This window comes from Martes martes (genome assembly GCF_963455335.1).
Source record: "Martes martes genome assembly, chromosome: 2".
Classification (NCBI taxonomy): domain Eukaryota; kingdom Metazoa; phylum Chordata; class Mammalia; order Carnivora; family Mustelidae; genus Martes; species Martes martes.
The window spans coordinates 59,102,288-59,116,204 of record NC_137889.1 but is presented as its reverse complement, the minus strand read 5'-3'; the positions used below and the strand labels follow the sequence as shown (position 1 = coordinate 59,116,204).

General features: G+C 51.6%; 1 protein-coding gene across 2 annotated transcripts in view; it reads right to left on the bottom strand.

Moving 5' to 3' along the window:
* Nucleotides 1-12,150, bottom strand: part of SCARA5 (scavenger receptor class A member 5) — a gene marked incomplete at its 5' end in the record, with an annotated part of 117,842 nt that extends 105,692 nt beyond the window's left edge. Inside the window, one exon of one of the 2 annotated variants that reach the window (XM_080797598.1) lies at nucleotides 12,027-12,150. In XM_080797598.1, the coding sequence (XP_080653724.1) occupies nucleotides 12,027-12,138 (112 nt within the window). The remainder of the gene's footprint in view (nucleotides 1-12,026) is intronic. The other variant, XM_080797597.1, reaches the window with a different exon arrangement.
* Between the last annotated feature and the right edge of the window lie 1,767 nt (nucleotides 12,151-13,917).

Genomic DNA, 13,917 nt, shown 5'->3' with positions numbered 1-13,917 from the left:
AGCCCCCATATAATCATTCCATTATGATCACTTCTCACCATCCTGCTACCGGCCCCAACCCCTCCCAGGCCTCCCCTGGCTTCCTCACCTTCACAAGAGCCAAAATGAACTCCAGAGCTGCTGAGGCAGTAGGACGAGGCCCCCCACCCCGTCCACATGTCACCCTGGTGGGCAGAGAGGTTGCCCTAGGACTCTGTGCGCTCCTGGCAAGACCCCTCCTACAAACACAGCCTCACCAACCATTTCTGCTGAAACCAGCATGACCAGTCTCACCAAGTCCTGGGTCCTGACTTCCAGCAGCCCCACAGAAGCCCCAGAACCCTCTGGCCTCCCCATCACCCACGCAAATCCCCAAACAGCCTTGTTTATCCTCCTTTGGCCATTTCTCTGCCCAGATACTGAAACCTTCCCACGGGGCAGCCCTTGGACCTCCCAGCCTGTCCTCTAAAAAAATCTCTAATTTTGTCAACCTCCGCTTTGAGTATTTCTTTCACTTTCTTCTTTTTGTTCTAATTGAAACCTATTTCCCTTGCCTTCCCAAGAGTGGCTTTCTCCCTCCTATTCTCATACAACTGGCCTAAGGGTACAATAGGTGTTTTTCTTTGCTCCTCACTGCTATTTCCAGAATGTTCTCCCCCCACCCCCATCTTGGACTCTCACATCACAACTGCACACTTCTTCTTGCTGCTAAGGGACATCAGCTCACCCCTCCCCTCTCTGCTCTCACTCTCACTCCCTCTCAGTCTCCATTTCAAACTCCTCGTGACCTCCTTTCCTCTCTTGATTTCAACCTCCGCCCTGACGCATTTGAAATGTGGGCCAAACTGAGCCGGGCTTGAAATGCAAAATACACAGTGGATTGTGAAGGCTCAGCATGGGAAAAAAAATAGAAATACTTCAATCGTTTTTTTATAGTGATTACATATCAAAATGATAATATTTTGGATATATTAGAGCAAATAAAATATATTAATGTCTCTAAATTACTTTCATCTGTGTCTCCACATTTCTAAGCCACTACTAGAAAGTTTAAAATTGCATATGTGGCTCACATTTAATTTCTATTGGTTTTGTCAATAATCGAAACTCTTTCTTAATCTCCATTTCAAACGTCCCACATTATTACCACCTCTCTTGTCTTCCTGAGGGGGGCTCCCTCAAGAACTCTGACTCTGGCACTCCCTGACTTCACCTGGACCCTACTGCGTGCCTCCCACCCCCTCCCCCATCTCCCCCCTCAGTCCTTCCTTCCCTCTTTTTTCCCACTTACATTTCATGATTTGTGTTATTCGCTTGCTAGACACACCTTCAATCTCCTTGCCTATTTCTGGCATCCTCACACCTGGCCAAACTAAATCTGATTAGAGCTAACTCTGTGGCTCTGCCCTGCCTTCCACAAAGCTGAGCATAGCCGGAAACAGAAAACCACGCCGCCATGCTTGCTGGGCTGACTTTAAGGTCGTGACCGCTAGACCCAAGTGGGCTCTGATCCTATCCAGGGGCTTGCCACCTGTTCCTAGGCCAACCACATGCTCATCCCTGGACACCTGTCTCATGCCTCCTCCTCCATCTTCACTTCTGCTTTCCCAGTTAAGAAAACAGAAGCAATGAGAAGAAAGCTTTCTTTAAACTCTCCCCACACCATAACCACTGACCTGAGTCCAGGCCCTAGCACTCTGCCTTCCCTTTCGTCACTGTAGTCGAACCGTGTATGCTCTTGCCTGAGCCAACAACTGCTGACTCACATCAGATTCCTTCTCATACTTTCTCAAGGATATAATTCCAGCACGTCTACTTAGCCAGTGTTTCTCTCTGCAGAGCATCACTCCGTCGCATAAACCATACTACTTCTTCCATCTTAAAATAAAACAAAACGCGTTCTTGATCTCCATTCCCCTCCACTTCTCTGTCGTCTTGTACAGCAGAACTTCTTGGAAGAATCGCAAGGACACACTGCATTCAATTTTCTTCCTGTTCTGTCCTGAACCCACTCCATTCAGCCTCCTCCCATCTAACTTTGCCAAAAGTGCTCTTGCCAGGTATAAGGGGCTGAATGGTGTCCTCCCCAAATTCCTGTGTTAAAACCCTCGCCCCCACTGCCTCAGAATGTGACTGTATTTGGAGATACAGGCTTTAAAGAGATTATGTTAAAATGAGGCTGTTAGATTGGGCCCCAATCCAATTTGACGGGTGTTCTCATAAGAAGAAAGGCAGACACACAAAGAGACACCAGGGGCATGTGTGCACAGAGAAAAGACCACAAGAGGACACACCAACAAGGGAGACAACTGCAAGTCAAGGAGAGAGGCTCCAGGAGGAACTGACCCTGCCTGTACCAAGATCTTAGACTTCTAGTGCTCAGAACCGTGAGAAAATCAATGGCTGTTGTTAAAGCCATGCAGTCTGTGGCCATTTGTTACGTGGCCCAAGCTGACTAATACGTCAGGTCACCATGGATCTCCAGTGGCTCAGTCTGACGGCCAATGCTCAGTGCTCCTCCAATTTGACCTTTCAGCAACACTGGCACCGTTGGTCACACTTCTACTTGGTTGCGTTTCCAGGGCTCAACACTCATGTGATTCTTTCATTAGCTGTTCCTTTTCAGCCTCCTTTGCTGCCCCCTCATCTCCTGAGCTCTTAGGCCTTTCAGCATGGCTCTCAGCAGAGCCCCTTCCCTGGACCTCCTCTCCTTTCCCGCACACTGTCCACCCATTAGCACTAATCTAAACACTGTGTGGCCTCTCCCCTCCTCCACTGCTTTCACCACTATGGAGGCACAGAATTTCTCACCTAGATTATCTGACCCGACTCTACCTGACACTCCCCGCTACCACCCGGCTGAGTCTTTCCCCCACCTCCCGACCAGGCACTGGGAAAACAGAGTCTGCATTGGGTCTTCACTCTCTCTTTCAAGCCAGACTTAATCCACTGGACCTTGGCTTCTCCCCCCACCCACCGAAATGGCTCAGCAGAGGTAACGCTGGAAAAATCGAATGTCCTCCTGCAGCCAGAGTGGCCATTTAAAAATGGAAATGAGACCTTCCCCTTTCATTTTTTTGAAACCCTTTGCTGGCCTCCTATTGCCTCTAGAGACCCAAATTCCTATGGAAGTGACAAAAGACCTCCCATGGCTTTAGATTCAATACAATTAAGAGTGTGGGTGGTAGATTCAGTTAATTCTGATTCCAGTCGTTATACATTGAATGTTTGTATCCCCCCACATTCATCTGTTGCAGCCAACATGATGATACTTGGAGGAAAGGCCTGTGGGAGGGTATCAGGTCATGAGGGTCCAGTCCTCAATGAATGGGATCAGGGCTCTTATAGAACAGACCCCAAAGGGCTCCCTCTCCTCGCCCACTACGTGAGGACAATAAGAAGATGGTCATCTATGTAGAGACCATCTAAGAGGGTCTTCACCAGACACGGAATCTGCCTGTGCCTTCAACTTGGACATCTCACATTCAGAACTGTGAGAAACAAATGTGTGTGGTTCATAGGCCACCCAGTCTGTGGGACTGCCAAGGCAGCCCAAGTGAACAAAGACACCAGTCCCTCCTAACTGTGAGCTCAGGCAAGTTACCAGGTCTCTGAGCCTTGCTTTCCTCATGTATCACTTGGCTATAATAATGGACTCATCTCACTGGTTGGCATAAGGATCAGATGAGCTCATACCTGTCAAACGCTCAGAGCTGTGCCTGGCCTAGCAGAGCTCAAAAAAGTGAATGTCCAGGACCTCCCACCACTTTCCCTCCTCAGCCTGAGCTCTGTGCTACCTCCCTTGACTGGGGAACCCTCCTCTGCCCTTTCTAGCAGGCATACTGCTCTCTGCCCTTCCATATTTCACTCCAGCAGCTATCTCTGCAGGACGCTTTCCTTTCTCCCCCAGGCCGACTTAGGGCCCCTTCTTCTCCCCTCTGTCTATACTTTGCACCCAATTCCATTACAGCATGAATCAAATTATAATGCAGTACTGGTCTACCTGTCTGTGTCTTCAGGGGACTTTAAGCCACTTGAGGGCAGGAACCATGACCTTTTATTTCCGCATGCACCAGCAGTACCATAAAACCTGCCATCTTAGGATGAATGAAGTCACTGTTGCTTTTGTCTTAAACTCACCTCTTTAAGCATTCCTTCACCTGGTACTTATGGATTTGGTGAACAGGGATGCATACATTCATTCAACAAGCAATAGTACCTGCCATACGCAAGACACAGTGCTGGGCATCTTGTGTCTATGGTGTCTTGTGTCTAGGTGTTTGTGTTGGGCATATTAAGATGAATTCAAAGCAGACAGCATTTGCACTCAAGGGGCTTATGGTCCAGAAGGACTCAAATGGACACAGCTGCAGCATAGTGTGAATGGAGGGGCTGACAAGGACCATGGGGGCCTGGGAAAGAGAAAGAGAGAAGCTGGGGCTTCTAGACTCAAGGGGCAGCAGTCATGTTGTTTATTGTCTGACACCAGGAAGCAATACCAGATAAACTTGGGAACAAGGTGGGAATGAAGCTGACTGTCCTAGAGACTGAGAACACAGAATGTGGAGGAAGGAGGGTGCCTTGGGAAGACCCCAGGGCAGAAGCAGAAAAATAGAGGGATGCAACCATACTTCTCCTATGATCAAACATGGATGGAGGGCTCCGTATATATCAGGTATTGTTGAAAGGACTTGATGTGGAGTTACTCAGGTAGCCCTTACAATAACCCTGGGTTGGGGGCTATTATCTCACGGTTTAGAGGAGGGGAAGCTGAGGCTAAGGACAGGCTTGGGGTTTCCCAGCCAGCACGCAGCAGAGCTAGGGTTGGAATTCACCCTGTGGATTTGGGCTGTGGGGTTTCACCACCATGCAATGCCATCCCCGCAAAGACAAGACCATTAAGGATGTTAAGTTTGGACTAGGGTGCCTGGGACGAGTGAGGCTGTATCTGCTCTGTATCAACCACGTGGTCCAAACTCTGAGTGTCTTTCCCACTGGATCATCTCTAGGTAAGTAAACTTTGCTTATGGATCGATGTCTTGCTGGTCTACCATGGGGGCAGGGGGCGGGGGGAGCAGGGGACGGACTAACCACAGTGACAGTGCAATGACACAGGACAGGACCATGTCTCATGCCTCCTGGCCCCTCTCCCTGCATGTGGCCAGGACAAAGCCCTTGTAGGGGGCCTGCAAAGCACCTTTCTTATTGAAAGATGAGGACCAAAAAAAAAAAAAAAAAAAAAAAAGAATGAGTGAATGAATGAATGAGCAAGGGAATGAAGGCCAAGAACCATCTGAGCAGGGTCTCTGGGTGGGGAGAAGTGGGTGATGTGATGAGGAATAGCCATGCCCGGTCAGCACCCTTACTCAGGGTACATTGTGCAGCTTCCTTCCCACATGTGGTGCTGCTGACACGCAGCCCTCCTCCCGGCACCCCCACTCTGGAGTGTGTCAGGCCAGGGGTCAGGTCAGCACCATTCCCCTCAGAGCCAACCTCCCTGCCCTCACTCCCTAGAGTAACGCTGCATGGCATGCCACGGTTAGGGGCTGGGGGCTTGGGTGAGGGAAGGGAGGAGAGGGTCCCTTTGTGCCCCCTTATATTGGAAGGAGCCCTTGGGGCCTCTGGGCTCCTCCCACTCTTCCCTCCACAAGACACCAGCCTCCACCCAGGGACAATGGAACTCATCCCTTCATTCTTCTGGTGGCAAACCTCAGGAAGGCCCTTGGGAGCCTCCTGCCTCTGATCAGGGTGGGGAATGGATAGACTCACACATGCCCCAGAACCAGCAGCCCTCAGGGTCCAGAAAATCACCTACCAATTCTACTAGCTGGGGACCAGGATGAAAAGACTTTGTTTGATTTTCCCGAAAATCTAGGCTTCACGAGGGATTCCCCTAACCAAAACTCTGGTTTCTTCAGCAGAAGGTAAGAACCAGCCTTAAGACACCCTAAGAAGTGATATGGGTGTCTCCGGGAGACCCTGGGGTGGGGAGACCACAGTTTCTCCTGACCTCCTCTTTCGCTCTCCTTCCTCCTCACTTCCCCAGGATTTACAGGGGACTCCCCAAAGGGCAGGGAAGTGAAATGTGTATCTTGAGTCTACTGTGCACAAGGTGCTTTACGTGGGTTATGTCAATTGATTCTCCCACGGCTCTCATGAGGTAACATCATTCCCATTCTGTAGATGGGGACACTGAGGATTAGAAAGTCAAGGCCCCAGTGAAACAGATGGCCCAGGATTTAATCAAGGAATGTGTGCAAAGTGTGGCCAGGGTGTGAAATGCCCACCACGGCTAGAGCCGTGCCCTCTGGATGCGACCACCCCAGCCCCCACGGTCAAGGAGGGGAAGAGCTGCTGGACCCTGGAAGGAGAAAACCGGGTGGAGAGGGTGGCTGATAAGGGGCAGTGACCTTGGTGGAAGGACATTGGCCGCCCAAGATGACCCCTTAAGGCAGGACCTGGGGGAATAAATCTTCCGCCCTCCCTGCCTTCCATCCTTCCATCTCCTGCCAGGGCTGCTCCCCAATGGCCAACCCAGCGAGGCAGAGGGCCGGGTGGATGGTGGCCTAGGGGAATGAAGGAGTGGGGCGCAAAACACAAGACACTCTTGCACTGAGCCCAGACCGGCCAAACTGCAATGTCCACACGCCGGTCACCTCCCCAGGCCGTTCCCCGTCTTACAGAGGGACAGCCCGTTCGGGCAAGAGAGACCCAGCATCCAGACCCGGCCTGGCCGCCCCCTGGGGAACATGGATGGATAAAACCCCGAGTCGCTGCACCAGTTAATACCTCGGCTCTCCTCCCGCTCCACGGCAGGACTGTCCAACCTGTAGAGGGCGGTGACCCTCCGCAGCGGGGGCCCTTGCCAGACCCGCCCAGGAAACCCACCCCTGCCCCTGGGCGGCTTCCCGGCAGCGCTAAGCTGCGCCAAGATGAACCAGGGTGTTCTGATTGATGAGAAGGCAGATGAGGGGGTTCCCCGAGGAGAATAATTGAATTTCATGGGGGAAGGAACGCCGGCACGGGGGCCTCGGGCCCTCCACTCCGCGAGCAGCCTGGCTGCAGGCGTCGGGGCGAGGCCAGGAGCATGTGTAACTCATTACCCCCGCGAGCCTCCCATTTGTGGCCGCCGGATGACGCCGCGAGCGTGGTGGAGTGTCTGAGGCCACGGGGTGAGCATGACTACAATATTTTTCTGACACTAACACCTCTCTCTGGCCCTCAGGAAGGGCCGTGGAGGAGCCAGGCCTGGCCAAACACCACCCACACGCGCCCTCCGCCTTCTCCGCCTCCCGGCGCCAGACAGAGGAGAGGAGACCACAGCTACGCAGGCAGGAAAGGAAAGGCCGCACCACCCGGGAAGGTGAGAGTGGAGGGAAGAGCGGAGAGGGGCAAGCAGGTCCAGCTGCTTGCCAAAAGGCCCCCTTTTGGGTTTCTGTTCACAGGAGGTAGAAGTGGTCGTGGAGGTCACGGGAAGCTGGGCGCGGGGACCCTGGAGGTCGCATTCTGCCATCAGCCCTTCCATGCAATTCCAGGGAGACGGGTGGAAGGGAAGCTATTCCCCTGGGGTGGCACAGAGAGGGGGCTGCCCTGCCCTTGGGGCCTGCCTGTCAACAGGGCAGCTCCGATGGGGAGGCTGACAGCTCAGACCCAAGGGAGCAGGCGGGGTCCTGAGACATGGCCCAACAAGGGGTGCAGAGTGGGGAGAAGTCCCTAGACATGGGGAAGCAGGGACTGTGGGCCTGAAGGGTGTAGCAATGCACAGTTCGGAAACTGGGCCAGACGGCCTCTTAGGGAGGGGACAGAGGAACCAACGCAGGTAACAGCCCCTCCCCTTCTCTTCTCACAGGCTACAGGGAAAGAAGGGGAGAGATAAAGACAGGGTGGGAGGGAAAGAGAAGACAAGTTAGGAAAGGGAGGAGGGAGAGGAGGGGAGGGGGCTTCTCAGTGTATTACCCCTGAAATAACAAGTTGAGGCCCTAATGTCTTTAAAGTCCCCCCTGCGTTCAAGTCTGAGTCACACCTTAATATCTGGGCTGAATTTTTGCTACTTGGCTTCTGCAGATCCTAATAACCCCAGGGCTAAGAGGAGACACTTACCTCTCCTCCCCATCTACTTTCCTTTAAGGGGAAAATCCTGGAAGGGACTCAGAGCCCTGCAAGACCTACCAGACGATACTGTTTAAATCTACCCAGGGCCCATGAGGCAGCTCCCGCCTCCCTCCCTTTCCCCATCTCTGTCCCCCCTCTGCTTTCCAATCAGCCTCCCTCTCCCCCCACAACCCTTCCTCTCCCTCTCCAGTTACACTCTCCAGAGATGAGGATCAAAGAACAAAATCCTGGGGAAACAGATCAAATCTGGCTTGAATTTCCCCAAGTCAGAGCTTACTGGTTTCCTCTTAGAAATGAAAGGGAAGGTGGGGAAAGTCAAACCAGAAACCCATGAGCTTAGGTGGCTGATTTCATCTCAACACTGGGGTCTCTCTGGGTTCCTCACACCGACCCCCCACCCCCATGCCTGGAGGCCAGGTCACTGAAGAGTGGGGGAGACCAGACAATTTAGAGATCAGGCTTAGGATGTATTTGTTTTGCCACCTTTAGATTTCAAGGACCCAATGTCCATTCATTCAGCCATTCATTCACCCAATAAAGAATTAGTAAGCACCTACTATGTGCCAGGCTTAAGAGCCATCCGTGAACAAAACAGAGGTGCCTGCTTTTGTCGAGCCTATATTCTTCCCTCAAGGAACAGACAATGAATATAAACATAATAAAATAAGAATTACATAATGTGTTGGGGGGAATAGGACTGTGGGAGAAAGGAAAAAGAGAAGCAAGGGCCGGGAGTGCAGGGGGACAGGAAGCCTGATGGGGAAGGTGGTATTTGAGCAAAGACTGGAAGGAGGTGGAAGAGCAACCTTCCGGGGAGCACAGGCCCCAGGTGAGTATGCCAGCAGGGTCAAGGTGAATGTCCGCAGCCTCCCTGGCTACTGTTAGCACCTGGGTTATTACTCTCATTGAGGGGGGATGTTTTGTGAGCTTTCTCAGGGCAGCCTCATGTTCCAATTTAAGTTTTCAAAGGACCACACCCTGAATGCAATGACCCGATCTGTTTCCACACACACAATTCTAGAACTGGACAGAACCTCACAGAGACCTCCCCTCTGCCCTGCCCCCATTTGGCAGATGAGGACACTGAGGTCCAGAGAGGGATGTGACCCAGTCAGGTCACATGGCTCTGGAGGGGTGAGTCAGCCTCCACCTCTCATCTTCCCACTTGTGTCCATATTTCAGGAGGGCCGGGCCTCAGGAGACCCCTGAGGATTCTTACTGGCAGGGCTCTAAAACTGTTCTCTGATGGGATCCCTGCCCTGCTGGGGGGCTGGAAGGCACAGTCACTGAGACTACTATTATTTTCAGTCCTTCTGGTCCAAATGGTCTTTTTAAATCTCGGGTGCAGAAAAAGACAGCAAGATGATGTAAGGGGTATGAGGCCTGGTGATGCTTCTAACCCTTGGCCTCTCCCTGCCCTGGGGTCCCTGCCCTGCCCCAGCTGGCACCCCAGGCTGGCCCTAATAGTCCTCCAGACTCCCCCACTGTGCTGTACCCCAGTTCTTCCTTGCCAAGCCAGTCCTCTTTCCTGAGGGGATGGTAGGGAGTAGGCGGGATCAAGGATACGAAAGCCAGCTTGGTCTATGTGGATGGGGGAGTGCTGAGCACTGGCCAGCAACCCAGTCTTCCCAGGAGACAGGAACCTGACAGAAACACTGACCTGGCTTGATGTGACACAGCTGGTGGCTCCCTTCCCCACCCTCCTCTTCTGTTACAAAATTGTGTTCAGTCTTTAAAGCCTTTTCTGGAAATACTTCTCCTAACTTCAGTACCCAAGTCCCCTCCTTATCCATAGGGGATACTCCCGAGACTCCCAGTGGATGCCTGAAACCACCGAGAGTACCAAACCCAGTATGTACTCTGTTTTTTTCCTATATACATACGCTGTGATAAAGTTTAATTTCCAGATCAGGCATAGTAAGAGATTCACAACAATAACAAATAACAAATAGAACATTCATAACAGTATGCTGTAATAAGTTATGTGAATGTGGTCTCTCTCTCTCCATCAGTGTATCTTATTATACACACTCACCCATCTTCTTGTGATGAGGCTAAAATGGCTATGTGATGAGATGAAGTGAGGTGAATGACACAAGACACTGTAATGGCATTAGGCTGTGATTGGCCTTCTGATAATAGGTCAGAAGGAGGGTCATCTGCTTCCAGACCACAGTTTGGTGTGGAGAACAGACTGTGGAAAGCAAAACCACAGATAAAGGGGAGACTACCATGCTGACACATGTTTTTGCCTACTTTATGTTATGGGTAGTTATCCCCAGGCCAGTCCCTTCGGCTGAGATCATAGCCCTTGGAGGGCAAGGATGGTTCAAGTTCTCTTTGGAGCATCCTTGGCACCCCTCCCGTGGCTTGACACATTGAAGATCCTCAATTATGTTTGTTGAATGGAATTCAGAAGAAGAGCTACAGTGGTGGGCAGTTTACTGGGGCAGGCTGTGGGGGCTTATTGGTCAGGAGCCCAAAGCTTGTCTCCTCTCCCTGCTGAGACTGTCCCCGATCCCTGCATCTCTGAGCTACCCAACTGCCCTTCCAGCACTTGGCACCTTGTAGGAGGAGAGACACAGTTACAGCAGGATGGGGAGGTGTTTCTGTCTTTGAGTAATTTTGAGACAAAGGCAGCTAGCAGAGTGGAGAGAAAACATGGTGTTTGAAAGAGCCTTGAATAAAGGCCTGCGTAGTGGTTAATTCCTGTCAGCTCGACTGGTTACAAACAGGTGAAACATCATTTCTGGGTGTTTCCAGATGAGATCAGCATTTGACTTGGTGGGCTCAGTAGAGCAGATTGCCCTCCCCAGTGGGAGTGGGCCGCATCCAATCAGTTGAGGGCATGTAGAGAGCAAAAGGCAGAGCAATTTGCTTCTTGCCTCCTGCCTGCCCACAGAGTTGGGACATAGCCTCTCATCTTCTCCAGCCCTCAAACTGCAGTTTACACCATTGGCTCCTCTGGTTCTTGGGCCTTCTGACACAGATCAAATTATACTGCCCACTTTCCTGGGTCTCCAGTCTGAAGTTGGAGATTGTGACGCTCCTCAGCTTCCATAATCATGTAAGCAAATTCCTCATAATAAAACTTTGTATATACATATATATCCCCTTGGTTCCGTTTCTCTGGAGAACTCTATGACAGCTTGTCTCTACCTAATTGGCCATAAGTCTTTATGAGACTCTTCTGTAACCTTCATTCTATTCAGCTTTGAAGTGGGAACAATACTGTCCTCCCCTGTGCTCACTGCAAAAAGGAGTGTGTCTATTCATGTAGCAAGCATTTATTAAGCACCTACTAAGTGTCGAGCTGGTCCTGGGTATACAGGATTCCGTCTGTTAGCAAGGTGCTTTGGGCTCCTTTGGAGGAAGCATCTGTTGAATTTTCAGTTTTAGCAAATAACCATTTCCCACAGATGCAGTGGGTCACTGCATGGGGAACTCCCTACTGCAGGCCTGATCTGGAGCCTCAGACCTAGAGGGAGGTTGAGCACCTTGACAAGGTATGCTCTCTCCTCACAGATACTTTGGGAAATGGATTGGGGGCTCTTCACCTGAGGTCTGGGCTCGCTAGCTCAGATGCCTCTGCCTGACCCCACCTGACCTACTCAGAGGAGAGGAAGGTAAAGAGGCAAAAAGCCTGCCCTAGGAGTCAGGAGACTCAGTGCTGGAATGCCTCCGTGACAGACGGGCTGTACGATCCTTAAACACCAGCCCCACCAGCTCACCTGTGAAATGGATACACATCTTGCAGGTCACATAGATATGTAGAGATGTGTCAATTAAAAGACCTTTCAAAGCATGAAGTTCCATATAGGAAGTATTAGACTTGGGGTGGGGGGGGGAGTCACTGCTGCCCTGGGGCAATGACAGGTTTGGGTATGGGGGGCAGGGCAGGGCTTGCAGTGTAAGATGAAGCCAGAGACACTCACCATCCTCACACAGGTTCAGCTTGGACAGGCTCCTGCCGTCAAAGGGCTCCTCAAAGATGGAGCTGGTGTCCCGGTCGCTCACCGTGTGCAGGTACATGGCTTTGTTCTCCATTCTGATCTGCAGCAGCAGCAGGAAGGATAGCGAGGGGAGAGAAAAGGGAGGAAGGGGGCGGGGAGAGAGAATAAACTATAGGCAGACAGAAATGAACGCACCGAACAAGGCACCCATCCCCAAGATTCTGAGCCTGAACACCAGTAGTCCCTCATGGACGGGTACCATCTACCAGGTCCTCAGGATCCCAAGTCTCCGCCCAACTTCCTCGGTGCTTGGGAAGGCCGAGGCCCTGTGGACCTTTCTGATCACTGGATCCGTCCATTCGTCTCAACAGCCCTTGGTTGGGGCCAGAACCTGAGCCAGAGAGGCCCTGAGGGCCATGCTCGGTAGGGCCTGGAGGGGCCTCTTGACCCCAGTGGAGTGATCTCCTAGCCTCTGGAGATTTGCGCACATTAGAGAGACTTAGGCTCCTGCTCTTGTGTTGCAAATGTGCTGACCAGGTGGCATGTTCCAAAGGAGCTGGGGTGCTGCTCCCACTTTGGGGTGCTGGAGCTGCTGCAGTGGGACTGCAGTAGGGATTCATCTCCCAGGCAAGCCCGAGGAGCAGGCAGCCTTGGTGAAGTCCCCCGGACACTAAGACCTGGGCAGCCTGAGACCAGGGGAGGGGCCAGAATCTGCATGGGCTCCTGAAGCTAGGTCACTGGGGCTCAGAGTCTACCCCATGGTGTTCTAGGAATGTACCCATTGACTTGGGAAAATGGCATTCTATTTGAAGTAAACCAGCACCATTTCCGGAGTGTATACAATGCCATCCCATTTTGTAATATACACACGTGTCCTGAGTACGTGACAAGAAAGATTATATCTGGAGATGTTCCGGGTTGTTCTGTATCAGAAGACTCTGGTGGGGATTGTGGGGATTTTGTGCTTATTTTTGTTTGCTGGATATTCTGGGTTTTCTACAACGTGTTTGCATTCTTTGTGTAATAAGAAAAACCTACTTTGGAAGCCAAATTAAAAAGTGTTTATTTAACATAAAACACTTGTTACTCTCTTTTTTTTTCATATATGCTCAGTGATTTGACAAATTACTTTCTAATGTCAGCTCCGTTCCAGCCATAAGTTTAGCTTGACCTTTGGTCCTGATACTCTTGGACTCTCTGGATATTGAACCAAAAATCCATTTTTAAGAGCAAATTCTTTGGAAGATAAAAGCTGCTGGGAGGATGAATGGGTCCCAGGACTGGTGTGGAGCAAATTCAACTCTGAGGCCCAGAGAGCAGAGCCAGGGGTCTATCGCTTGAGAAAGATGACAGGGACCTAGCAGGTGGCATGGGGGGGGGGGGGGCACAATGCCTGAAGGGAGCAGCCAATCAGTTCCTCTTTTTAGGCACTGGGAGAGGAGGCATTGGCATTGTGTCAGTAAACAGGGATAATCAAAGAGGAGCCTGGCTGAACCGCTCTGGCAGGCAGAGTCAAACCTAAACCCCTATTTTCATGGCTTGACGTTTGTCTCCAGAGACCTCTGACTTCAGGGCTGAGAAGAGGTCAGACCGGGCCAGCTGCCATACAACTGTCCTTCCAATGGCCCAGGAAGGACGGACAGGGGCTTCTTCAAGTAAGGAGATGCCGCACGGTTTGCACAGGGTGCGCACATGCGCACATGCACACATGCACGCATGCATGGGCGGGCAGGGTGTTCACAGCCTCTGCGGGCCTTTTTTTCAGCCTGCGGGAGATGAGGGCAGCAGGAGCTCGCAGCTCTGCCAGGATCTCCCCTCCCTGCCCCAGGGGTTCCCTGGAGCCTCCAAACCTCTCCCACTCAACTTCTCTGTG